The sequence below is a fragment of the Sesamum indicum genome, linkage group LG1 (assembly GCF_000512975.1).
Source record: "Sesamum indicum cultivar Zhongzhi No. 13 linkage group LG1, S_indicum_v1.0, whole genome shotgun sequence".
Lineage (NCBI taxonomy): Eukaryota > Viridiplantae > Streptophyta > Magnoliopsida > Lamiales > Pedaliaceae > Sesamum > Sesamum indicum.
In genome coordinates, this window is record NC_026145.1 from 11638533 (window position 1) to 11660629 (window position 22097).

Sequence of the window (22097 nt, forward strand, 5' to 3'; positions counted from 1 at the left end):
GACTTCAATACTTTTATTTTTTTTAATGATTTTTTTAAAATAATCCCCAAATTCAAAAAAAAATTAATACATTTAGTCCTATAATTTATAAAATTTTTAAAATAATCTCAAAATATGTGCCATGTCCAAATTTTAATTAAAAAAAATAAATGGCAAGTATATAATTATATAATCCCATAATAATTAATATTATTGAGAATTTCGGAGAAAGTATATGTGTTCACACTAAGATCATCTGAGATTCTCAATTATATAAATACCACAAACAATTGATATTAAAATACTAAAATTGTTACTATTAAAATGTACGTTAGTAACAATTTTATTTTGCTACTATATCAATATAGTGACAATTATTATATTGATCATCATTAAATTATTATTATTATTATTATTATATATCTCTTACCATAACGACAACTTTATACATAATTCTTCTAATAATAATGATACGTTTTGCACGATTAATGCTACTAATAAAACCGTGTGAAGATTGTGACAGAACAAAAAAATATCATTCAATATGTACATATTAATTAGTAATAATTTTCATCGTAAATTTTCTGTCAATTTCTTAAAATTGTACCTAATACTCTCGGAGTTTGTTTCCATCCAACAGTTATAGACCCATATGTAAAAGTTATGAAATTTGCTAATATTAGCAAAAAAAATTGAATAAAAAACATATTTAGCCCAAATTTGATTTGTATTGTTATTTATTATGATTTAATAATTAATCTTTATAACTATATGGCATAATTAAATATAGCTGGATGTAATGGAATCAAGCTGTTTTCCCAACAAACAAGGTAGTCATGGGACACATAATGTGTACAATGTTGCTTTCATGGTCAATAGTGTTATAATGGACTTAATTTCGTGTGAGTCCTAAAATTCCATGCCATCCAAGTTAAGCAAAAATTGCAATAATTGTGTGTGAATTGATGTGAAATTAATATATTTGAGATCAAGTTGAGAAAAAGAATATTGGCCATCTTCTTGCATGAGTGTTCGAATACATAACATGGGCACATCACATTATTTGATATTGTTGTAGGAACGAGGCTATTTTCACATTGAATAAAGATGAGAAATTTGAACAGCATATAAACATCAACTCTTGTCTTCTTAACTAGATGTATTGTTGGAAAAAAATTGTCGAGTTTTGATCAAAATATACAATACCTCACGTAATAGCGTATCATCACATTAAATAAAGTGCATGCCTAATAAAAAAAATTATTTATTTCTGAATTTTTCTTTTTCTGGAAATTTATATAATATAAAGAGTTTATGGGTAGCAAGGAATGTGTGGTGAATGCCCACAAGAGAACCTTTTAGCCCCACAGCTTATCATTTTCAATTATCACAGCTGTTCAACAAACTATGCACACAGACATGAAATGAAAGCTATCTATCTTTCTTCTCAAGGATTATGAAATTTTTCTGATTATCAAAGCAAGAAGATTCTTTTCAACTGTGTGATTAGATCAACTTGAGGCCTTCTTGATTACTTCAACTTATCTCCTAAAAACATTATTACTTTGTTTTAGTTAGTATAATTATTCGTTAATCGTAATGAAATTCGAGAATTTGCCACAAATGTAATGTATTTTCTCGATCACCATAAAACCCTGTAAAATATTCAAAAAATAAATGTTGGTATGCTTCTTTTTCTTTTCTTGTATACAAACAATTTTATACATCATCATTACAACCATAATTAGAAAGATCATAAAAAACAAACGCATAAGTGAAACAAAATACACACACGTCTATTGAAAATACAACACATGACCTCCACTTATAAGGTTAAGAAACCTCAACTTCATGAATCGCCAGGTCAAGATACCATACTTGTACTTGTTATGATTTCAACCTCGACTATTGGATTAGAACCTTGTGTTTGTAAATTGTAAGGTTACGGATCATAATTGTTAATTAAACTAATAATTCATATTTGTGGATCAAAACCTCATCGTTTTATACTAATATATATCTTCTAAAATATTAAATTATTAGTCTAACGATTTGTGGTATAAATATATGTTTCATTATCAGTCTCTACATGCATGATTGTATGAGATTTTGAACCAATCTCAATTTGATCTAAATATACATGTAAATCAAGAATAGTGCAATTTGTGTTGATCCCTTTTGGGAAATTCTTGACAATAGGATGAGAACTACAAGTCAGCATGGTCAGGGCTTGAAGATTAGGATGACACATCAACACAAAAATGGGTCCCAAAGACAAAAAGCACCCAATTGAAATTGCTGAAGAGGAATTCGTGGAAATTCAGAGCTCCACATAAAACCACAACTTTCATCCAATCAAAGATGAGGTTGAGGGTTGTTTTTCAATTATTAATTCAAAAATACCAAGAAAAGACTGAAAAAGAAAGAAAAATTGACATCCACATTTAATTTGTTGGTTCGTGCATTTGGTGGGCCATTCCTCATCCATTGTAACAAATCGTGGGGAGCTATTAATTTTTCTTTTTCTTTTTTTTTTTCAATAACGAAATATAGATTACTTCGACTTTAGTCACCGTCGACAGTATCAACTAAAACATGTTTCAAAGGTCATAAGTCACTTGTCAATATGCCTGTAAATTATCTATTGATACAATTTTTACGTTAGCATAAAAAATATAAATTTTTTTCCTGCATAAAAAGTGATAATTTCTTACACACTGGCACAACATATGTTACAATAATATTAAAATTAAAGGTAAATTACAACAAGTTTACCTCCTCATTATTTTGATGAAATAATATGATCATTAATTGGATAGAGGTCTGGATTTTTGTGAACTTTGCCTTTGATGTAATTTTTGAAAAAAATTATAAAAAATCAAATGATGTGAATGGAAAAGTTTGAAAATTTGTAAATGGAAAATTGTCCATTTAGTCTATAAAAAATATAAAAAAACTAAAAAATAAAATTATGATTCATAGATCAAAAGACATTTTGTTCAATTCACCATAAAAATTGGATAAAAATATAACGAATTAGGCTAGTTGTTAGACAACTATTAAATTTAGGATGTATCTATAATTTTTAAAATAACAAGCAGTATCAATAATTATGCCAAACATTAAGAGAGTTATTTGTAATTTATACTAAAATTAATGACCACATTATAATTTTAAGGAAATGGTCCTAAAATGGTGGGTCCAAGTAGAATAGTATAACCTATTTGATCATAGCAATATAGATCTCAAACTTACCCATAAATTGAGGCATAATTACAAGCACAAACCAACTATGAAAAAGTACAATAAATTAGCTTTAGTTTTAAGGGCACTAATCTTTTTATAATACTTTTTTTTTCCTTAACAAATTCTTGGACGGTTAAAGGAGTAATGAAGGAGTCATTTTCATGACCACATTAAACTATGCTAAATTATGTAAAGACTCACATTAATTAGTCAGCAAGATTAGACCTCCATCCTATCCTTTTAATTCCTACTCCACACTCACATTATTAAATTGTTTCTAATTCTTCTTAATTACATGGAAAATACCACAGCCTAGTATTCGAATTTATTTGTACATAATTTAAATATTAAAATGATGATAGCATGGATTAAAGTTTTGTTACCAACATATTTCGAGTCTGTAAATATTAAAAAAAATAAAAAATACTATAGAAAAATCGTAAAATTAAGTTTCTCGGGTATTATGATAATTATTAGTTGTTATATTACTTAGAGAAGATTAAAGTTGTGACGGGACAAGTGACCAAAAACTATATATTATTTCAAGTTTCATGCAAGCAAGAAATTGATTTTCATTTCATGACAATGACTTGTTCACTAGGCAATGGTTGTAATAATCATAATTACACTAATCTACTTCCCTAACTAACCTTGAGGCAAGATGGTAATTAATAATTAGAGTATATAGCAGCCTAACTCGTTTTCAACCAAACCATAATTTGCTTAGGTGGTCTTGTTTTCTTAGTACTAAATTTATGTACCATTTCCTTGTTCTTGCAGTTTGGCAAAGTTGCAATGTTAGCTGTTGGTGAATTACCCACCTAACAATACGAGGACCACTCTACTCTTTTGTACTTTCTTTTAATGTAAATCTGTACTTTAAAAGACGGTTGCAAAGTCATCATTGCCATATTTTAACTGTTGGTGTCATGCTGGCCGAATAAATATGTATTTTAAGTTTGGTATACTTGTTGTTCTATTAGATAAGAAATATTCTCATTAACGGCCACGTGTATTTTCCATCAGTGAAATCTGAACTTTATTTGTTCTTTTGATATGGGCAAATTCAAGAATTCAATCCTTCCATATAGCATTAAGTACAAATGAAGGAGTCGAATATACGATTACCCGCTTAAGAAGTGTGTTGAAATTCAATTATTGTAAAAGTTTCAATCAAAATCAAACAGGAACTGGAACCAACTAACAACCATAGTAATGAGCTTGGTGCGTGCATTACATATTGTCACCTAAATCCACCCTCATTTCTTTGTGTTGGTTGGGATGGGACCGAAGCCAGCTAGCTTTATGGGACCGGCAAAGCTCAACATGCTCAAGTTTTCACTGTTATAAATACAACCTTCTCAGCGTAGCACATAAAACTGAGAAGGAAATTAATGGAGGAAAATGAGTAAGATATTATCCGGCTATTGGGGCTGAAAAGGGGCCAAACAATCCATCCGATTCAGATATTGTGTCTTGGACCACTACAATAATTCAGATAAACATCCATCCGATTACATAATTTAGTATATTAAGATAGAATTGCTTGAGTAAATTGATATGAAAGGATACATATACAAGAAATAAATTTGAGTCACATACACTGATATAGACTGCTCTAAAATGAGGTAATTAATCAATAATTCTTCTCAGTATATAGAGTATTTCTACCTAATTTGATGACTTGAATAAGATCTCTTGGGCCCTTAATTTCCTGCCCAAATGAGGACTGTAAATCATGTTGAATTAATCTAGACAGTAGTTGATTCGAAAATAGGCTACAAAACACAAGTGCATGCGTCGTTGATCATGAGAATTTTCATCTAAAGTCGAGCAGGTCTCAGAGTCCTTAATTATCCTTAATTATCAAGATTGTTGTGTATGTATCACGCAGTATTCCGGGTCAGTGATTAAGACAATTTTTGATCTTATCATCCTAGTCATTTTAGGATTTTGGGGCCCTTTCTTTTCTCTTTTTGCCCTTTTGCATCTCACTCTCACCCATCAATGTCATGGGGGCTGTGTGCTGATCAATATTGTTCAAATTGTGTAGAAAATTAAATAGTGGAATCCAAATAATCAGCAAACCACGTATACAATTAAACTTGATTATTTTCCTTTTGGTAGTGGTGATAGATTCGCCACATACCAAACTTGAAGTCTTGACAAAAGGCATATATATCCAAATGTATGTGTGGGCCTTTATCCAATTGAATAGTGCAATTTTCATGTGCCTGTTCTTTTGAGATGGAGACGCTATACAAATTTCTGGCTGAGCACCATACAATCTATTAGAGCTTCCTGTGGATGTAAAGACGCTAATAACTATACATGATTGGTGCATTCCTCGAGGCTGCGGCTGCAAAAGAATTCGACATCCATCCCTATCACTTGCTCGTGCTAGTCGTAATTGAAAAAGCATAAAAGGCCAACACGTAAACATGGAAATCAATGTCACCATTAATGTATTTTCTAACAAGTATATCCATGTCGCCGTTAAAACTTATATGTTTTTTTTGGCAGTGCCTGTTAACTGCAGCGAGCTCATCGCCGTTGATGCTACAGGTCAGGAACTTGAGCTGGAGAAGAGAAACGCAGGAAGAAAATCAGAGCACTTAGAAGTCGTGGTTTCTGGCTTTGACGTTTTTTTTCTTTCTTTCGAGAATTAGTTGTTTCGTTAGTTTAGTTAGGTTATTAGCCGTTAATTAATTATTTTCTGCTATTTAAAAAGGGGCTTCTCCTTGCTCTGTAACATAGACGATTGTACTCTTCCTTCCATCAAGAAATACAGAGCTATGTTCCTCTTCTTTTATCTCTGATTTGAATAGTGCCCTTCAGAATCTAACCACTGGGTGGGAATAAATGGTCATATAAATGAGAAAGATGAGACAGTTAAAGCGAGACTCCAACAATATGCAATTGGGAAGCTGAACTGGTTAAAGTCTCTACTCTAACCTCATCATGCTTGCTTTCTCTAATTAACAATATGCTTTCCATTCAACGATTGAGTCCAGCAGTCTGCTGATCAAGCATGTCGCAAATCCTGGCTTAAGATATGCCCATCTCAATTGCCAGCCTGAAGGAAATAACTGAGTCATCACGCACCAAGGCAATGAGATCAACTGTATGCATGTCGCGCTGTACGTATGTCTATAAGGTTGTCACAATAAATAAGAAAACTAATTTAATTAGTAGTGAAACTTACCACAGATGTTCTGTTGTAAATAGCAATTGCATCAAATGTGGAACTAGAGATCAAACTTTTTGCAAGAACAGCACAACTTCTTGTGCTGATGAAGTATCTTTTGAGCTGAGATGGAAATTGGCAGATTGCAAGCCACAATGAACTACTTAGGCAATGCACCAATATAAAACCTTTACTATAATTTTGCTTGGTTAGATATAAAGCAAGAAATTTAATTAGAATGGTGCCTGCATTATAGTGCAGGATAATGTCTGATGCAGCAATATTTGGATACAATATGCCTTAACCCACTGCTCTCTACTCTTGCCTTCAATGTTGAAAAACCACCATAGAAACAGGCTGCTTTTGCATGATATATCTCCTTCCAAATCCTTCCGTGCACTATTAGAGTCATCATTTAAATCGTCACTCATCTCAAAGTCATCGACATCACATCCTCAGTCATTTTTGGTTTCCAAGATGCAATAAAAGCTAGCTAACAGATTACAACTGCAAGGACTTGAAATCAGAGCAATCAAACAAATATTGATAGCACGAACCCAGAATATATATGTATATATTGGAGTGTTGAAGCATTGACTGATGATCACATGTATAAAATACAGAAAATTTACACTTAAAACATTCATGATGAACTTATAACCATTGTGGTTTAAGCGGCTGATATGGATTTCGGATGTCCAGCGTTGAAGCTCTCACGGCAGAGGAGAGTGAGATTACTGGAAGAGCAGCAGCAATAAATTAACCTCGCCGGAGATCCTTTTTTAACTGCAGTGCAAAGAGGAGGAGATGGCGTTCAGATTTTTTACTTTTTTGGCTCTCCCCCTTTAGAAATGATTCCACAATATATATTTCCGTCTGATGAAATGGATATGCAATTTTCATGGGCGGGATGTGGGAGAGATTCTCATGTTTCTCAAACTGTTCACGTTAGCATCTAAGTTTACTTATTGTTTTCTTCTTATTTATTTATTATCTATCTCAATTTTTAAATAATTGATAAATTTGATCATACCAATGATGAAAATTAGGGTTGCATTAGACGAAAAAAATCAATGAGCTTATTTAGTTAAAAGAAATTAATCATAATTTAATTCAAGTTTTTCAATATTATTCTCAACATCAATCGATAAATAATTAAACATTAATTGAATATTTAAGAATAGAGTTAAAAAGAAACAATTATTATCCTATTAATGCTTATTTTACTTTTTTTATTTTTCATATTAAGGGAAGAAATGCATAAATGAAATTACGAGGAATTTATACTTACCAACTGTACATTAATTAATTCAGCTAAACGGTGTCGTCTGGGCCCTGGTCTTCTCCTCACATTCAAACCCGAATTGTTGTTCAATTTTGTTTTCAAGATTGTACAGCAATTCTGTTCTTGCTTGCCATACGTTGAACATTCATATATTTAGGGTTAAAATTAGCCTTAGATGAGTAGAAATGCTAGGTTAGTCGCGATCCGTTGCTTTTCTTTTCCTGCCGCTTTTAGGGAATGAGCTTTGGTTGTAGCTGAAATCGTTATTGAAGTGTTTGTTTGAAGGAGTAAGTGCATAGAGTGGTAATAATCATGTAATGGGGATTCTACTTGCTGTTTTTAGATTCTCTCTGGCGTTCTGATATTAAATTGAATCTTGGTTTATGTGCTTTTGCTTTATTTGATTTTCCAATCTTCATTCGAATTTCGTAACTTCTTGGTTTTCATTTAATTTTGAACTGGATTTGTAGGTTTCTTGCCAGTGAATTAATCTGATATTTCGTAACCTCTTGGTTTTCATTTAATTTTGAACTGGATTTTTAGGTTTCTTGCCAGTGAATTAATCTGATGAGACTCGCTGTTAAATTTTTATGCAGTTAATGTGTTTATGGTTTGTATGTGTTTGTACGTGATTCCGTCTGTGTGGGGTTTTACTGTCCAGATATTTAAAATTGAATAAGCATTGTTTGACCTGAGCCCCACTTTGATGCACTGGGATGAAATACAGTAATTCCTTTCTGAGGGTGTCAGTAGGTTCCAAAACATTATTGAATAGGTTTGATACTTTTATTGCTTGTCAATAAAGATGCTTGCTTTCCTTTGTGGAAGCCAAAAGCCTATTAGAAACTCCGCATTTAATGCCAGGGCGCATTGGATTTTAATCCTGACGTCATTTATTTATGTGAAAAGCCATAGTCTGCTGCGTGGAACTTTTTCTCTAGCTGGCATGTATTGTTTGGTCTTATGCAAATGATTGTTCTTTCTTTTCAGACTGAGTTGAGATGGCAGGAAGAAACCGCATTCCTCCAGAAGCCTTTGGGCAACACCGTGGTTATCTCCCCGAAGGGCCTATTCCTCGAGGTCCTTTTATCCGGCCTGTACCTCCTAACCCTGCTGTATTAGAGGAAGAACTTGAAATTCAACATGTTGAGCTTCGCAGACTTCTGGGTGACAATCGGAGACTGGTTGAGGATCGAATTGCTTTGGAGCGAGAGCTAACTGCTGCCAAGGAAGAGTTACGTCATATGAATCTTGCCATTGCTGATATTCGTGCTGAACAAGAGCTTCAAACTCGGGAGCTTATTGAAAGGGGTTTGAAGCTGGAGTCTGACCTTCATGCGGCAGAGCCTCTAAAAGCTGAAGCTGCATATCTTCAAGGTGAAATTCAGAGGCTGAGCGCCATCAGGCAGGATCTATCCAGACAGGTTCAGACCCTAAATCAAGACCTTGCAAAGCTGCAGGATGATAACCGGCAAATTCCTGTTTTAAGGGCTGAAATCGATGGACTCCATCAGGAGCTGTTGCGAGCTAGGTTTGCTCTTGCCATCAGACTTGTGCACTGAGCTAGGCTAATAACTTCTGTATGTCTTCCTTAGGGAACTCTGGCTGCTTACACTAAGAATTTACTTTACTTGCAGACCTGCCATTGATTATGAAAAGAATGCGCATATTGAGCTGACAGAACAAAGACAGGCAATGGAGAAGCACTTGGTGACAATGGCGCGAGAAATTGAAAAGCTTCACTCTGAGCTTGCAAGCTCTAGAGCATGGAGTGCAGGTTGTCGCTTTGTTCATTCATATTCTTTTAAGGATTTATCTATCCATTGCATGACATCCATTTGAAGAACAAAATTATAACAGATATTCTGACTCCTTTACTTCCTTATTGACGTCATAAATTGAATTGTAAGTATGAATTTATGCTTTCGTTCTGTTGATTCTGGTCCACATCAGATATGTTATACAGAAAAGGCCCATCTCCCATATCATTTTAGTCAGAACCTAAATCTAGGTTTTCTTACTCGTTTGATGGTGTTCATTCGGTAAAATCGTAACAGATTGGTGTGAACCGAATTTCTGATAGACCAAAGTTCGGTATGCTATAATACCACACGTAATACGGATTTGAAACTAATGGGTTCAGTTTGGTATTACCGAACTCGGTATTTCTGGTCAATATTTTTGTTTAAGTGAATTTTTTTAAAAAATTAACAATAATTAAAAAAAAGTAATTTTTAAGATTATAATTTTATCAATATTTACTTTTTAATTGGTAAGTGAAAAAGTTCAAAATGCTATCGGAATAGATGTCAATATATAAAAATAATAATTCGGTATTAGTATGTTTTGGTAAATTGTTTCCAAAATCTGAAATGAATTAAATAACGAATTGCAATAAAATGGAAACTGAATGCTGGAAAAAATCTTTTGGTTTTGGTTTTGATATCTATTTAATTTTCAGTTTTGGCTTAAGTTCAGTTAGTTTACCGAACTCTGAAAGTTCCAGCTCCTGTTGGTCATGTCTTTGGTCTTCTGTTCATTGAGTTCATCTTCATGTTAATCTATTATGTTGGGGAGCAATTACCTTGTTAGTTTTAGATTATATTACTTATTTTGTGATGCATTTGTTTTATATTACCGGAGTTATTGGATCGGATTTGGTTAATTCTGATTTAATGTCTAAAATCTTATAAGAACTGGATTTAGATTTTAAAGGAAAATTCGGACTGGAACATATCTTGAAATATGGTTTTCGGGGTTGTAATTTTTGGAGGAATTTTAATTGGTTGTTTCTGCTTTTAGCTCTTAGATGGAACAGTACTATGGATATACATTTTATCATTTTCTGCAGAATTTCATTTGATTTAAGGTCTTGCCTGTCAAATAAAATCTCATTCCTTTTTAATATAATCATGCCAAACACCTGAAATTTTACAAATCCCACTAAATCCGCTATTGCCATGTCTTGGAATAAAGTGAAGGGTTTTCCGATTTTGATATGCTGAAGGTTTGGCAACCGCATTATGACTTATTCTTCATTTTTTGTCTTCTAGAATCCTCTTTACAAATTATTTCCAAGTCAGTTCTATGGAAAAAAATTTACCTCCTTACTAGCCTGTCTTATTGCTAGCTTCATCTTATTCTTGGCCATTATTCTTTTGCTTCATTGTTTTGACTTTTTTACTATCTGGTTGCTAAGGTGGACCTTATGGGATGAGGTTCAGTAATCCTGATGCTAGTCTTCCTCCCCCTTATGGTGATGGCTATGGGATTCCTTAGGTATGGATCTGATAATTATATTGTATTATCACTAGACCATGCTGTATTGAGGAGTTCCCACATTTGGGTTGACCTAATTTGTTAATTCTTCCAGGGTGCTATAGATAAGGGGACTCCATATGGTTCAAGTTCTGGTTCGTGGGGAGACTGTGAAAAACCACTAATGAATCGCAGATAAGATTTGGATGGATATTCATTAAACCTCATGGAGCAGACCTTGCAACTCCTGTATATTTGCTACTCCGTAGAGTAAAGGGCATGAGAGTAATTACATGAATTTATGTGTATGATTTCCTGTAGTTAAATGCTAACGTACTGCTTGTCACCTTATATACATGTGTAAGACATTGTGGTTAGTATCTGTCAACTTATGGTTCTGTTAGTCTTCTTTGAGTATAATCATGACTTACTAGCAGATTCGACGCTAACTTCACTATGTTTTCTATACCTTCTTGTACTGTGCTCTGTTGATTTCATGTTTGGTTGCTCCTTGAAATCATCTATGGAGCTGGTGGTTGGGTTCTAGATCATATATTTAGGGTAGGTATGGCTGAGGATTTTTATGGTGGCTTTGTTCTCCAATTAAAGCAATCTATGGATCTAATAGGAATTTTTTGATGGAATGAGTTCTCCAAGCCACTGCTTGTCACAGTGAACACTGTGCTGATTTTTCTGATGGTGAGGATGTGTCAGAGATTGTGATGTACCATCTTTGTCAAGGAATTTGATGGCACCATCAAAATCTGAATGGAGGTGGTTGTTTTGAAGTTGCTGAAGACTTTGTTTCTTGATGTTTGGTTTACTGCGATTTGTATGAGGGCTGATGGTCATGAGTTATTTCATTTTATATGATTTCAATCAGACTTTGTGGGATCTCAGTCCATATTGATGGGTAAAAGTGATGATTCTTAAGAGTGATTTGAACTTGGATATTACCTCCATGCAAGGACAAAATTGTGACTTGTATTCTGTGCTTCTAAATGATGTGATGAAGATCAAATTAATGAAGATCTTTAATAGATCTATGGAGTTGGTTGGATTTGAATGTCTCCTTAATGCAAGGACAATGCTTCCTGGAATGCTGTGCTTCGAGATGATCTGATGAAGATCAAACTAATGGAGATGAAATTTCTATTGATGTTTCCAGGAGCAGCCATCCGCTTTTGTGCATTTTTCCTCGTGCTGCTTGGATTTGATCTGCTTTAGAACGAAAGAATTGTCGTTAGCATTTGTTGACATCCCTTTACCAAAATAGATACTTCCTGTTGCTTGATCGGAATCATTTTTTTTAAACATTCTTTAAGCCATGGATTAAAGAGTTGACATTTACCGGAAGATTTCGTGTCTTTTCTCTTGTTCTTTGTGATTATGGTTGAGTTCTAATGCATTCTGTACTATTTCGTCCCTGAGCTTGTTATTGGTTGGTGATGAGATATGCTTCAGAGGAGGATTTGTTATATGATATAGTTTCAAAAGTTGCTACTTAGAAATAATGATCTGTGGTTGTGATAATCTGTTTCAAGAAGTGATGACTCTGAAAGGTCTAGTTTGGGCAGGTGAAATATCTTGTGCAATAAGCCATCTTTATGAGTTGCATAACTAGCATACTATGACAGTGCAAGTAGATAGGCTTGTCTACTGACATTTGAGAAGCTGAGAAATAGGATAGTCTTCTCTCGGCCATTCCACATGCTGGTGTCGGTGTGTAGTGGAAGCTCATTTAGTAGACTGCCAGGTAGCAATAATTGTCCATTTACTGTGTATATGCTGATATGGCTGATTTCAAAAGGCTTGCTACACTTTTTTTGCGGAGGATCGCCTGAGTTCCCTATCGCTGAAATTTTCTTGTGGATGGAAGTATGGATATAACTTTGGATATAATCAGAATAGATTGCCATTGGCACTCCTGCCTACTTTGACCTGTTCATAGTTTGGTAGTGTATCACCTTGCAATGAAGTAAAACCCCTTTTTAAGCTTCAATTTTTGTGTCCGCTGGATACTTTTATATCATAAAGTAGTTCAGGCTCACTTTTCCATAAGTGAGGTTCTCTAAGCATTGACGTGATCGTGGAAGGATGGAAAGAAGATGAAGGTGGACTGCTGTATGATGAAGACAGACTTCATTGCATAGGCAAGTGTCATCCTGTTCTCTAGGTATTGTCTCCTGACTAGCATGTCACTTATCTCTGTGTTTGTATTGTGATCAGGTGCTTCCAGATGTAGATTATACCCTCCCCCTATCACTCACACAAACTTGCCTGCTTTTATTGAGGAACTGCTCCTAGCTAGATTGAGTTGTATCTTTTAATTTGGTCTAGTTTCATGCTTAGCATTAGCCATTATGCTGGATGCAATTGAAAAGTTCAAAAGTGCAGTGTGAACAGTGCCAGATGGCCATACCTTGCTGGTTTTTCTGGTTCTTTTCCCTTCACTTTATATTTTGAAGACCTAGATTGTCAAGAACAGGAAGGGGATTATGGGAGACGAGCAGTGTTGAAATCGGATGAGGTGGTCAATTTAGATAGTGTTTGGAACTTGGTTTATGTTAAGTAAATAGTTCCAGCTAGGTCCTAGATAGTGAGAAGTAGAAATGTAAAGGGGGAATCAATTCCTAGTTTAAAATGTACTTTTTGACCCCAGGCATCTTGTTCTATTTTGTAATTAACTTATATACCGAGGCATAATGCTGGAGTAGAACTTGTTTAAATATTAAGATCATAGATTTTATTTTCAACTGACATTCAAGCAAGCACCTGTGTAAAGCTTCTCCAGTAATAGTTTAATCTTTGCAGTTTCTGGGTTTAGTTTATGAATGTGTGCTGGTATGGACTTTTCCTTGCGTTATCAATGTAGGATATGTTAGCTAAACTGCTACTTATGCAGTCATTGGTCTGCTGTTTGAATTGGGCAAGGAAACCATTCATAAATTTTCTGCAGACGAACTCAAATAGCGAATCATAATCTGATGTTGCATCACCAACTCAGTCAATAGATAACTTTAAACTTGTGCAACATAGTGAGAATAGAAGCTGGAGATGATTCTGTATAATCTTTCTGTGAGAGTTGTCCAGGAATAAATTGATTGTGTTTGGGTTTTAATGAATGTAGTGCGGGGTTTTCTAGGATGTCATGTCAAATCAGGTGAAACTTTTATACTAACAAACATACAACACCATACTTCAGAGGTACTTGCGAATTTGCTGTTATTTTTTTGTCATGACGACTTCATTCTATGTTTCCGACAATCATGTGTTTCCTATTTGTCCTTTTTTGTTTAAAACTCTGTATTGTCTAATATTGCATTTTTCAACCCCTTGGCTTTTGTTGCAGGTAGGAGGTTCCTGCTTCTACGAAAGTTCTCCAGAAAGATAAGGTAAGGGGATCAGGTACACTATTTTCGACTATAGGCTTCATATTTGGAAAGGTCAATTTTGCTGGTGGGTCTATTTTCAGATATAAGCCGCATAGGTATCCAGACTGACTTGGCCACCCTGTTTGATATGAGGGGACATGCTGGTGAAATATGTTTTTGTTTTTTCTTGTTTATGGCATACTGGAGTCATGCATGGGGGTAGATTGAAGCATGTCATGGACACACTCTGAATTTGTTGAAGAACACCTTAGGAGTTGAAAATTTAATTTGAAAGGTGTGTAATTCGTAAATATGAACAACAATAGTCAAAACTAGAAATTCAAGCTGCATTAAGTCCTTGGTTCAAGTTATTCAATAGATCAAAGACAAAAACAAAATAAATTGTAACCACACACACAATTTCTGAATTGAACAAGGCTAGATTTTTAAATTTCCTTCCCTTTACCTATAAAAGAGGTGCTCATTATTGGATTGTGTCAGCTAATCTCAATTGGAAGAGGAACAAGTAGCTGCTGCATAGCAGACTTCATTTTTGAACCCAAAATCTTATTAATCAGCCTAAGATTTCTGCACTTGGGATGGTATTGTCCTTAACGTTGCATAATTTATTTCACTCCTCACACTTGCATGTTTTGTTTTATTTTTGTATTATCGTGATTTCTGATGGTTTTGGTTCGCGTTTTTGGAGAGTTGAGCAGTGCAAAGGGAAGAAGACAATGTTGTAGTTGTGTTTTTCTCACCTTTACATATTGTCGAAAATCCCAGTAAAGTTGCAGTGTATTCTATTCCCATTTCCCGTCACTCAAAAGGAAAAGGTACATCATATACTTCATACTAAGAAGTGGTCCAAGAATTAACTCAAGCCACTTTTAGTTAGTGATTCATTTATAATTCTTGTGTTCTTTGAACTCGTGTACGATACAAATGCGCCTATTTTGCAAGTTTCTCTGGATTGTTTTGTTACATGTTATTGCTTGAATTCCTTCTAGAGCGATTCTCTCCTTGAATGCATGGGCAATTGAGTGATTGACATTGAGAAATTGCTTTAAACCTGACCTATAATTTTTCAATAGGGTTGGTGTCATGTAGCAACAGGTAAGTTCTGTCAAAGTTGTTGAAAATTTGGATGAAAAGAAGAGTTGATTTGGACAAATTTGATTGTGAGGATACTTGGTTTTATAGTGAGATTATGCAAAATTGGTAGTGTAATTTTCAAGGTTTGCTTTGTTCTTCTGTTTCATTTCATTTTCATGGTTTTCTTGGAAAGTCTGAGAAAATGAAAAATAAGGCAAATTCTCAGTTTTTTACTCGTGTAAGTATATGTTTGTTGCACTTCAGATCCTTTATCTTTTAAAAAACAAGTTCGATTCTGTAAGTTTTATCATTTTGGTACATTTAGCCTTGTAATTACCTAATGATCAACTTAAGTCCTATATTTATTTGTATAAACTATATTTAAGTCATTTAATTTATTAAATTTGACAGTTTTAGTCCTAGACTTGTCGGTGATTGTGAATGTTGCCAGAGAAAAAGAGCGTGTTTACACCTTGTTTTTTTTAATCTCGTAAACACTATTCAACCGTAAATATACTTAGCCATTTGAAAGAAAGACGCATTCCCTGATTCCCCAAAATCCTCTTGTTGCCTCAAACCCTAAAATATTCCGTCCTACTAGAAAATGCCATATTCTTTTTGAATCAAGTCAAAGGATTGTCAAATAAGCACATAATAATCCTTTTGGACCAAAAGAAAGACAGTAATTGGCGCAAATGTGTATCTGAAATGCCTTCTTCGAAACTCGCACAATCTATTTTTTTGAAACAAACAAGGATGAATCTTTGAGTACGGGATTTAGGTTAGAATGAATTGGACAAATTAGAATTCAATTCATGAATTTGGACGAGAAATTGAGTGTTTCAATAAAAGTTGGGAATTTAGGATTGTGATGAATATATTTGAGATTTTAAGATTGTTGAAATACTCTTTTATTTGCGTAGTTGTATTTGACGATCTACATCTCCATGTGAGGAATACGCATGTTTTTTTTGCCCAACGTTTTGAACTTCCAGCTGAGTTCAGGATTAAAAGTGTTGAATTTAATAATTTAAAAAATTAAATGTGTTTTTTTACACATAAATGAAAAACGATGCATCCTCCTTCTCTATTAGGGGGAATTTTTGCACCATTTTTCAAAATTTGAGGGGTAGTTTTTATATCTTATTTTTATATAGAGTGGTTTTTAAACTTTTTTAATTATATACGAGGTGAAATGCATTTAGCCCAAAGAAATATATCCCACTAGCCTATTAATTTTCATATTTTTCTTATCATTCTAACTATCCTACTTTATTTTATAAATATATTTTAGAACTACTTTATCTTATTAAATTATAAGTAGTTTTTAAAATAACATTGTTTGTTATATATATTTTAAAAACACAGAGGGAGCCTCAAATTTTACTAGTTTATATTACATCTATAATATTTATCCAAGTGAGCCCCTTTTACTAACCATTATGGTTGGAAAGTAAATTGACTACAATGCCAATTAAGCATAATTTTTTAAGTAGTTTTTGATAATTTCTTATTTATAATATGTTATTTCTATTAATTCTAATGAGTTATTCATTTTATCTTTTTTTATTTAATTAAATAAATATAATAAAACCTAAATTATACACACACGTTGAGTGTGTTTTAGTAGTTATGTGATTAATTTCTACAGAATGATGTCTGATGGAACTTTTTTTGTTTTTTTGACTTTTGTGTTTTGATTTTAACTTGTAATGCACTTGGAATACATTGAAGATGTGACTGAGGGTGGGTTAATTAATGATGTTGTAGTAACCAAAGAGGGGAATGAGAGTGACATGAATGCAAGTAAGTATGAATATGTGTTTTATGATTCTAATTTCAATCTCTCAGATGATGATATGCTTTTCGATGATTATATTTATCCTGAGTGAAGTTTGGTCGGTCAAGCAAGTCTATCAAGAGGAGTGAATGGTGCAGTGATGATATGTATACTATTATGCCAACTGAAAATATTGAGGAAGAAGGGTGTGTACATCTTTTGATTACATTATTTTTTGCATGCCTCACTTAAGTTATTAATTCATTTTCTCTTTTAATTTTATTGGTTCAGATCAACCAATCTACATCAAACATACACACTAGTGGAATGAATTTCATCAAACTTCATAGCCTCTTTCTCAAATACAACAAAAGGGAATACTTATTGCTTCTGAATTGCCTCCGAGAGTTTCAAGAAGTACATCAAGGGTGCCTTCAGGCTCATCTAAAGCATCTCAGTCGAGTCAACAAGGATGATATTTTGTAATAAGATTATGAACTACTTAGTTAATATTTTGAGATTATGGAATATTAAAGTTAAGATTATGAACTACGTTTTTATTAGTTAATATTTGAGATTGTGGAATGTTCAAATTAAGATTATGAATTATTCAATTTGAGACTGGGAATGTTAGATTATTGTGTTGATGTTTAATTAATTCAAAATGTATATTTTTTAGTATGGATGTTGTTTTTTTATGTTACACATATTGCAGGTATTGCCTTATACATAAAACAGGCTATTGACAATATTTTGTTAAGATTATTAAAAAAAATTGTTGCTTATATTTATTTTTTTGATTTATTTTCTTTTGAAGCTTGAAAAAAGAAAAGAAAAAATGGGTGCATTGAATTAAAATTTGAAAAACACCACCAAATAAGAAGAATATAACAATTTTTTTTTCATTTTTAAACATATTTTCCACTAACTCTTAAAGGTAAAAATAACGAAATGACTAAAAATGCCAAAAATTAAGAACCAAAATTATAACTTCTAATTGTTTGAGGACTAAAACGGTCTAAGTGACAATGTTTGGGACCAAAATCACAATTAAAAGGAGTGATCAAAAGGAACAAGGGGGTATTTTCGTAATTGAAGTAAGACTGTACCTCCCTAGGGTTTTAAAACTAATGCCCACATATATTGTTGAATCACTTCCCCGCGACAGCTCGTTTCAGTGCCAAAGCCGTCAGAGCAAAACCCTAGAATCTCCATTCCCCTCTCTCTCTCAGGTAAACCCTCGATCGCCATGACAATTTATATGTATATTGCTTTGTTCTGTTATTGTAAGATGTGTTTCTTGGTATAATTTAGGGTTCGCGCTTGAGAAATGGCGACAGTGCCGGGGCAGCTTATATGGGAGATCGTGAAGAAGAACAATTCGTTTTTGGTGAAGGAGTTTGGGAATGGAACTGCTAGCGTCAAGTTCAGCAAGGAGCCCAACAATCTCTACAACTTGCATTCCTTCAAGCACTCAGGTTTTTTGTTTTTATTTTTCTGGGCTATTTTCCCTGCCATTTACTTCAATTTGTTTGATTTTCGCTTCAAATGCCTTATTGGAATCAGTAATTGGTTGGGATTTAGAACATATTCATAGCTGAGCAATGTGTTCCCCTTTGTTTTGTATATCTGGAACTTTTCTCGCGTTTTTAGATGCTACAGTATTGGCGAGTGGAAGATCTTGGTACTGGTTGTATTTGGCTGTGTTTCTTTGATTTTGTTTGCTTTGAAGTGACTTTGAGCCGGAAACATTACGCCGGAAGGAAATTTCACCAATATTTGAATAGTAGTATTAGTATTTTTTTGTGAACTTGATCATAATTTTCACTGTGCGCGGCACTGGTTTGATTATACGAATGGAAATAATATTATTGTAGGGTTGGCAAACAAGAAAACAGTGACTATTCAACCTAGCAAGGATCAGTCCGTGCTGCTTGCAACAACAAAGACAAAGAAACAGAACAAGCCCTCTAGATTGCTTAACAAGTCTCTCATGAAGAAAGAGTTCCATCGCATGGCAAAGGCTGTTTCAAACCAGGTATAATATTTTCATTCTTTATGTCTTTTGCTCTATTTGCTGCTATATTAACACTGAGATTTAATTTTTTGCTATATTATTGCTGGAAATTAGTTTATCTGTTCAAGATTAAGTTCTTTGTGCTGAACAAAGAAGCAATTAAAATTCAGTATGGTGCTCAGTTTGTGATTCATGATGAATGAGGCTTGGAACTTTTTATTTACATCCACTAGGAACTCTTTTATTTAGATCCGCATGCACTCTGCATAACCACATATACTTTAAATGCATAACACTTGACTCTGGTAATTGCTCAATTTTACGGACTGCCACGGCTAATATACAAATTCACAATATGGTAACCAAACAGTTAAGCTATTTGCTACTAGTTTACCAGGAAAAAGGATATTCCGGCTGTGTTACACCCGTCAATTTGCATATGAATTTTGTTTTCTTGTTCACATATTGACTTTGCCGATGTTGAGTGAAGGTGGCGGATAACTATTACAGGCCTGATCTGAAGAAGGCAGCTCTTGCAAGATTGAGTGTTGTGCACAGAAGCCTCAAGGTTGCAAAGTCCGGTGCGAAGAAGAGGAATAGACAGGCTGCTTAGGTTGCGTCGCTTTTTAATGTCCTTTCCGGGCTCTTGTATGCGTAATAGAACACCAAAGCTTTTGCAGTTTCTGTTTCCATCAAATTTCGAATTAGTTGAAGTTATGGCATCTTATGTTTGTGTCCAAGTGAATGACAGGAATCCGGTTTGAGAATTTTGATGCTCTTGAATCATTGAGAATACATTATTTATCCCTGTTGGGTTGAAGAAGATTTATTTAATTGGCACTTGATGTCTTCATGAGTTGCTTATTTCACCGTATGATTGGGAGATAATGTTGGCTATCAACCAGAATGGCTCATAAAGTGTTTACATATGGGCTTATTGCATCCATGCAATCACAAATCTTCATGCGATTGACTTAATTCTAACTATCAAAATAAAACAAATAACGCCTCGTTTACATTGGGTTGTTGGGCTGAATAAGAAGAATTACTACATTACCAAACTGGCTAGATTTTCACATGCCATACTCATATTACCTGTCCATACTCTTTACTACTATCTTCTTCCGTTCCCTAGCCGCCCCCTGCGGAATTCTGAGCCGTAATTAAGAATACTTCTCATTGTGAGAAATTACATTTACTCTTATTGATTTTTTAAAATATATATATATATATATATAACAATCTGACCTGAGTAAATTAAATAATTCATAGAGAATATTAGTTGATAAGAATACTTTAAATTTTTTAAAAATATATCAAGTTATAATTCATAAATTCAATATGACATTTTAATTAGTTCACTATATAAATTATATAAGAACCTATGGAGGCTAATGAAAATGATTGCAGTGTTAGATGAGCGTGTGTTTGTAATTTTTAAATGATGAGATATTTATAATTATATCAAATTTTAGAAAATTAGGCTATAAAAGAAAAGAGTGGACTCCAATTACAAGAGAATCGGCTAGTTGCTTGTGGAGGCCCATCATTCATGAGTAATTGTATTACATTTTCAATTCATTGGGCCAAAAGTATCTTCTTTTATTCCATCAAATTGCAGTCATACCTTGTCCAGAAATGTCCCATTCCTAGAACAGGTGCGGTATTCATGTCACCTTTACTCAAAAGTTGGTGAAACTGATGTCTAGTTTTACCATTTACTTAAAATTTGCAATTTATTGCCAAAAAAAGAAATTACTAACAATTATTTAAAGAAAAAGATTCTTCTTTTAAGCAAAAAAATAATTAATGAATATTTAATATGCTTATTTTCCAAGTAACAAGTGCCATATTGTCGTACTACTATCCACTTGCATAGTCACAACAAGATAGAGAGATAATTATATTTACACTCTCTAATTTATGATCTATTTACACAAATTATTTCCGTCTTTTGTGTAAATATAGAAACCACTCTTAACGGTAGAAAAATAAGGGTAATTTTTGTGATGATGTTGATGTTTTTTAGAGTATATGTGCAATTTTCTAAATAGTAAAGATGATTCAGATAAATAATGTCAATATTTTATGAAAAATATATGTGTAATTTTTTAAACTACATAATTATCATAAATAAAAAATTGAAACATAATGATACCAAAGATGAATGTAACCCAAAATAGGCCAAAGGGAAAAACAAAGACGTGGTATTTGATTTTGAATTCTTATTCACACCAAAAAATAGGGGGGAGAGAGAGATTTTTGGTTGACTTGAGGTCATGAAAATTTGCATGCTGGTCTGTTCAAATTGTCACAATTTCCCACACAAAAATCACAATTATTTTCCCATTCCCCCCCTAAGACCTGCATGAAAAGCTCAGTAAGCAGCCAAGAATTCCTCAAAAAGCTTCACAAAATTTATGCTTCAGTTGCATAAACCATCCCTCTGTTTTTTCATTCCTCAAACACAACCAACAAATTACAGCTCCAAACCCACCCCCCAAAATTCATCCAACCTCTTGGAAAAAAACAAACCCCTCAGAAGTAAAGGTGAACAAGACAAATGGCATTTTTGTCATTTGATGAACATTATTTTTCCACTCTATTCTCCTCACTAAGGTGTGGTAGTCCAGGCTTGTTTGGTAGATCAAAAACAAAAAAGATGACACTAAGGAAAAAGATACTAAGCCTCAGATTGTGCTCACAATTAATTATGAGATAATTAATTTTTAGAAAATTTGGTCATAATGTTTGAATTCATAATTTAGTAATTAATTATATAAATGTAAATTGTAGTTAAATTCCAAAAGTAACCTAATTTTTACTGTTAGATTGAATAAATTAATTTGATTTTGATATAATTTCATTCAAAAAAG

The 22097-nt window shown here is 33.5% G+C and overlaps 2 protein-coding genes across 7 annotated transcripts; both read left to right on the forward strand.

The window, feature by feature from the left end:
* On the forward strand, positions 7747 to 14523 carry LOC105163518 (protein FLX-like 3). Of its 6 annotated transcripts, none has more exons than XR_002287545.1 (6): positions 7759 to 7984; positions 8688 to 9228; positions 9335 to 9474; positions 10897 to 10976; positions 11071 to 11260; positions 14308 to 14523. XR_002287545.1 is itself a non-coding variant. In XM_020695720.1 (5 exons), the coding sequence occupies exons 2-4, from the start codon at positions 8699 to 8701 to the stop codon at positions 10974 to 10976; spliced, it is 750 nt and encodes a 249-aa protein (XP_020551379.1). In that variant the 5' UTR covers positions 7747 to 7889; positions 8688 to 8698; the 3' UTR covers positions 11071 to 12750. The 6 variants fall into 6 exon arrangements, 3 of the variants coding, with proteins under 3 accessions (XP_020551379.1, XP_020551377.1, XP_011080208.1); XR_002287546.1 differs by having other exon boundaries at positions 11071 to 11240; XR_002287547.1 differs by having other exon boundaries at positions 11071 to 11204.
* Positions 18320 to 20074, forward strand: LOC105163530 (60S ribosomal protein L28-1-like). The gene is made up of 4 exons (XM_011081923.2): positions 18320 to 18436; positions 18519 to 18682; positions 19082 to 19242; positions 19712 to 20074. The coding sequence occupies exons 2-4, from the start codon at positions 18535 to 18537 to the stop codon at positions 19832 to 19834; spliced, it is 432 nt and encodes a 143-aa protein (XP_011080225.1). The 5' UTR covers positions 18320 to 18436; positions 18519 to 18534; the 3' UTR covers positions 19835 to 20074.

What these genes read in the sequence shown, in the direction of transcription:
- LOC105163518 (XM_020695720.1), top strand. Translation starts at nt 8,699, where the DNA reads ATGGCAGGAAGAAACCGCATTCCTCCAGAAGCCTTTGGGCAACACCGT. An exon ending in CAGGAGCTGTTGCGAGCTAG is followed by an intron (nt 9,229 to 9,334) that starts GTTTGCTCTTGC and finishes CTTTACTTGCAG; the next exon opens with ACCTGCCATTGATTATGAAA. An exon ending in CTCTAGAGCATGGAGTGCAG is followed by an intron (nt 9,475 to 10,896) that starts GTTGTCGCTTTG and finishes CTGGTTGCTAAG; the next exon opens with GTGGACCTTATGGGATGAGG.
- LOC105163530 (XM_011081923.2), top strand. Translation starts at nt 18,535, where the DNA reads ATGGCGACAGTGCCGGGGCAGCTTATATGGGAGATCGTGAAGAAGAAC. An exon ending in GCATTCCTTCAAGCACTCAG is followed by an intron (nt 18,683 to 19,081) that starts GTTTTTTGTTTT and finishes ATATTATTGTAG; the next exon opens with GGTTGGCAAACAAGAAAACA. An exon ending in CAAAGGCTGTTTCAAACCAG is followed by an intron (nt 19,243 to 19,711) that starts GTATAATATTTT and finishes TGTTGAGTGAAG; the next exon opens with GTGGCGGATAACTATTACAG.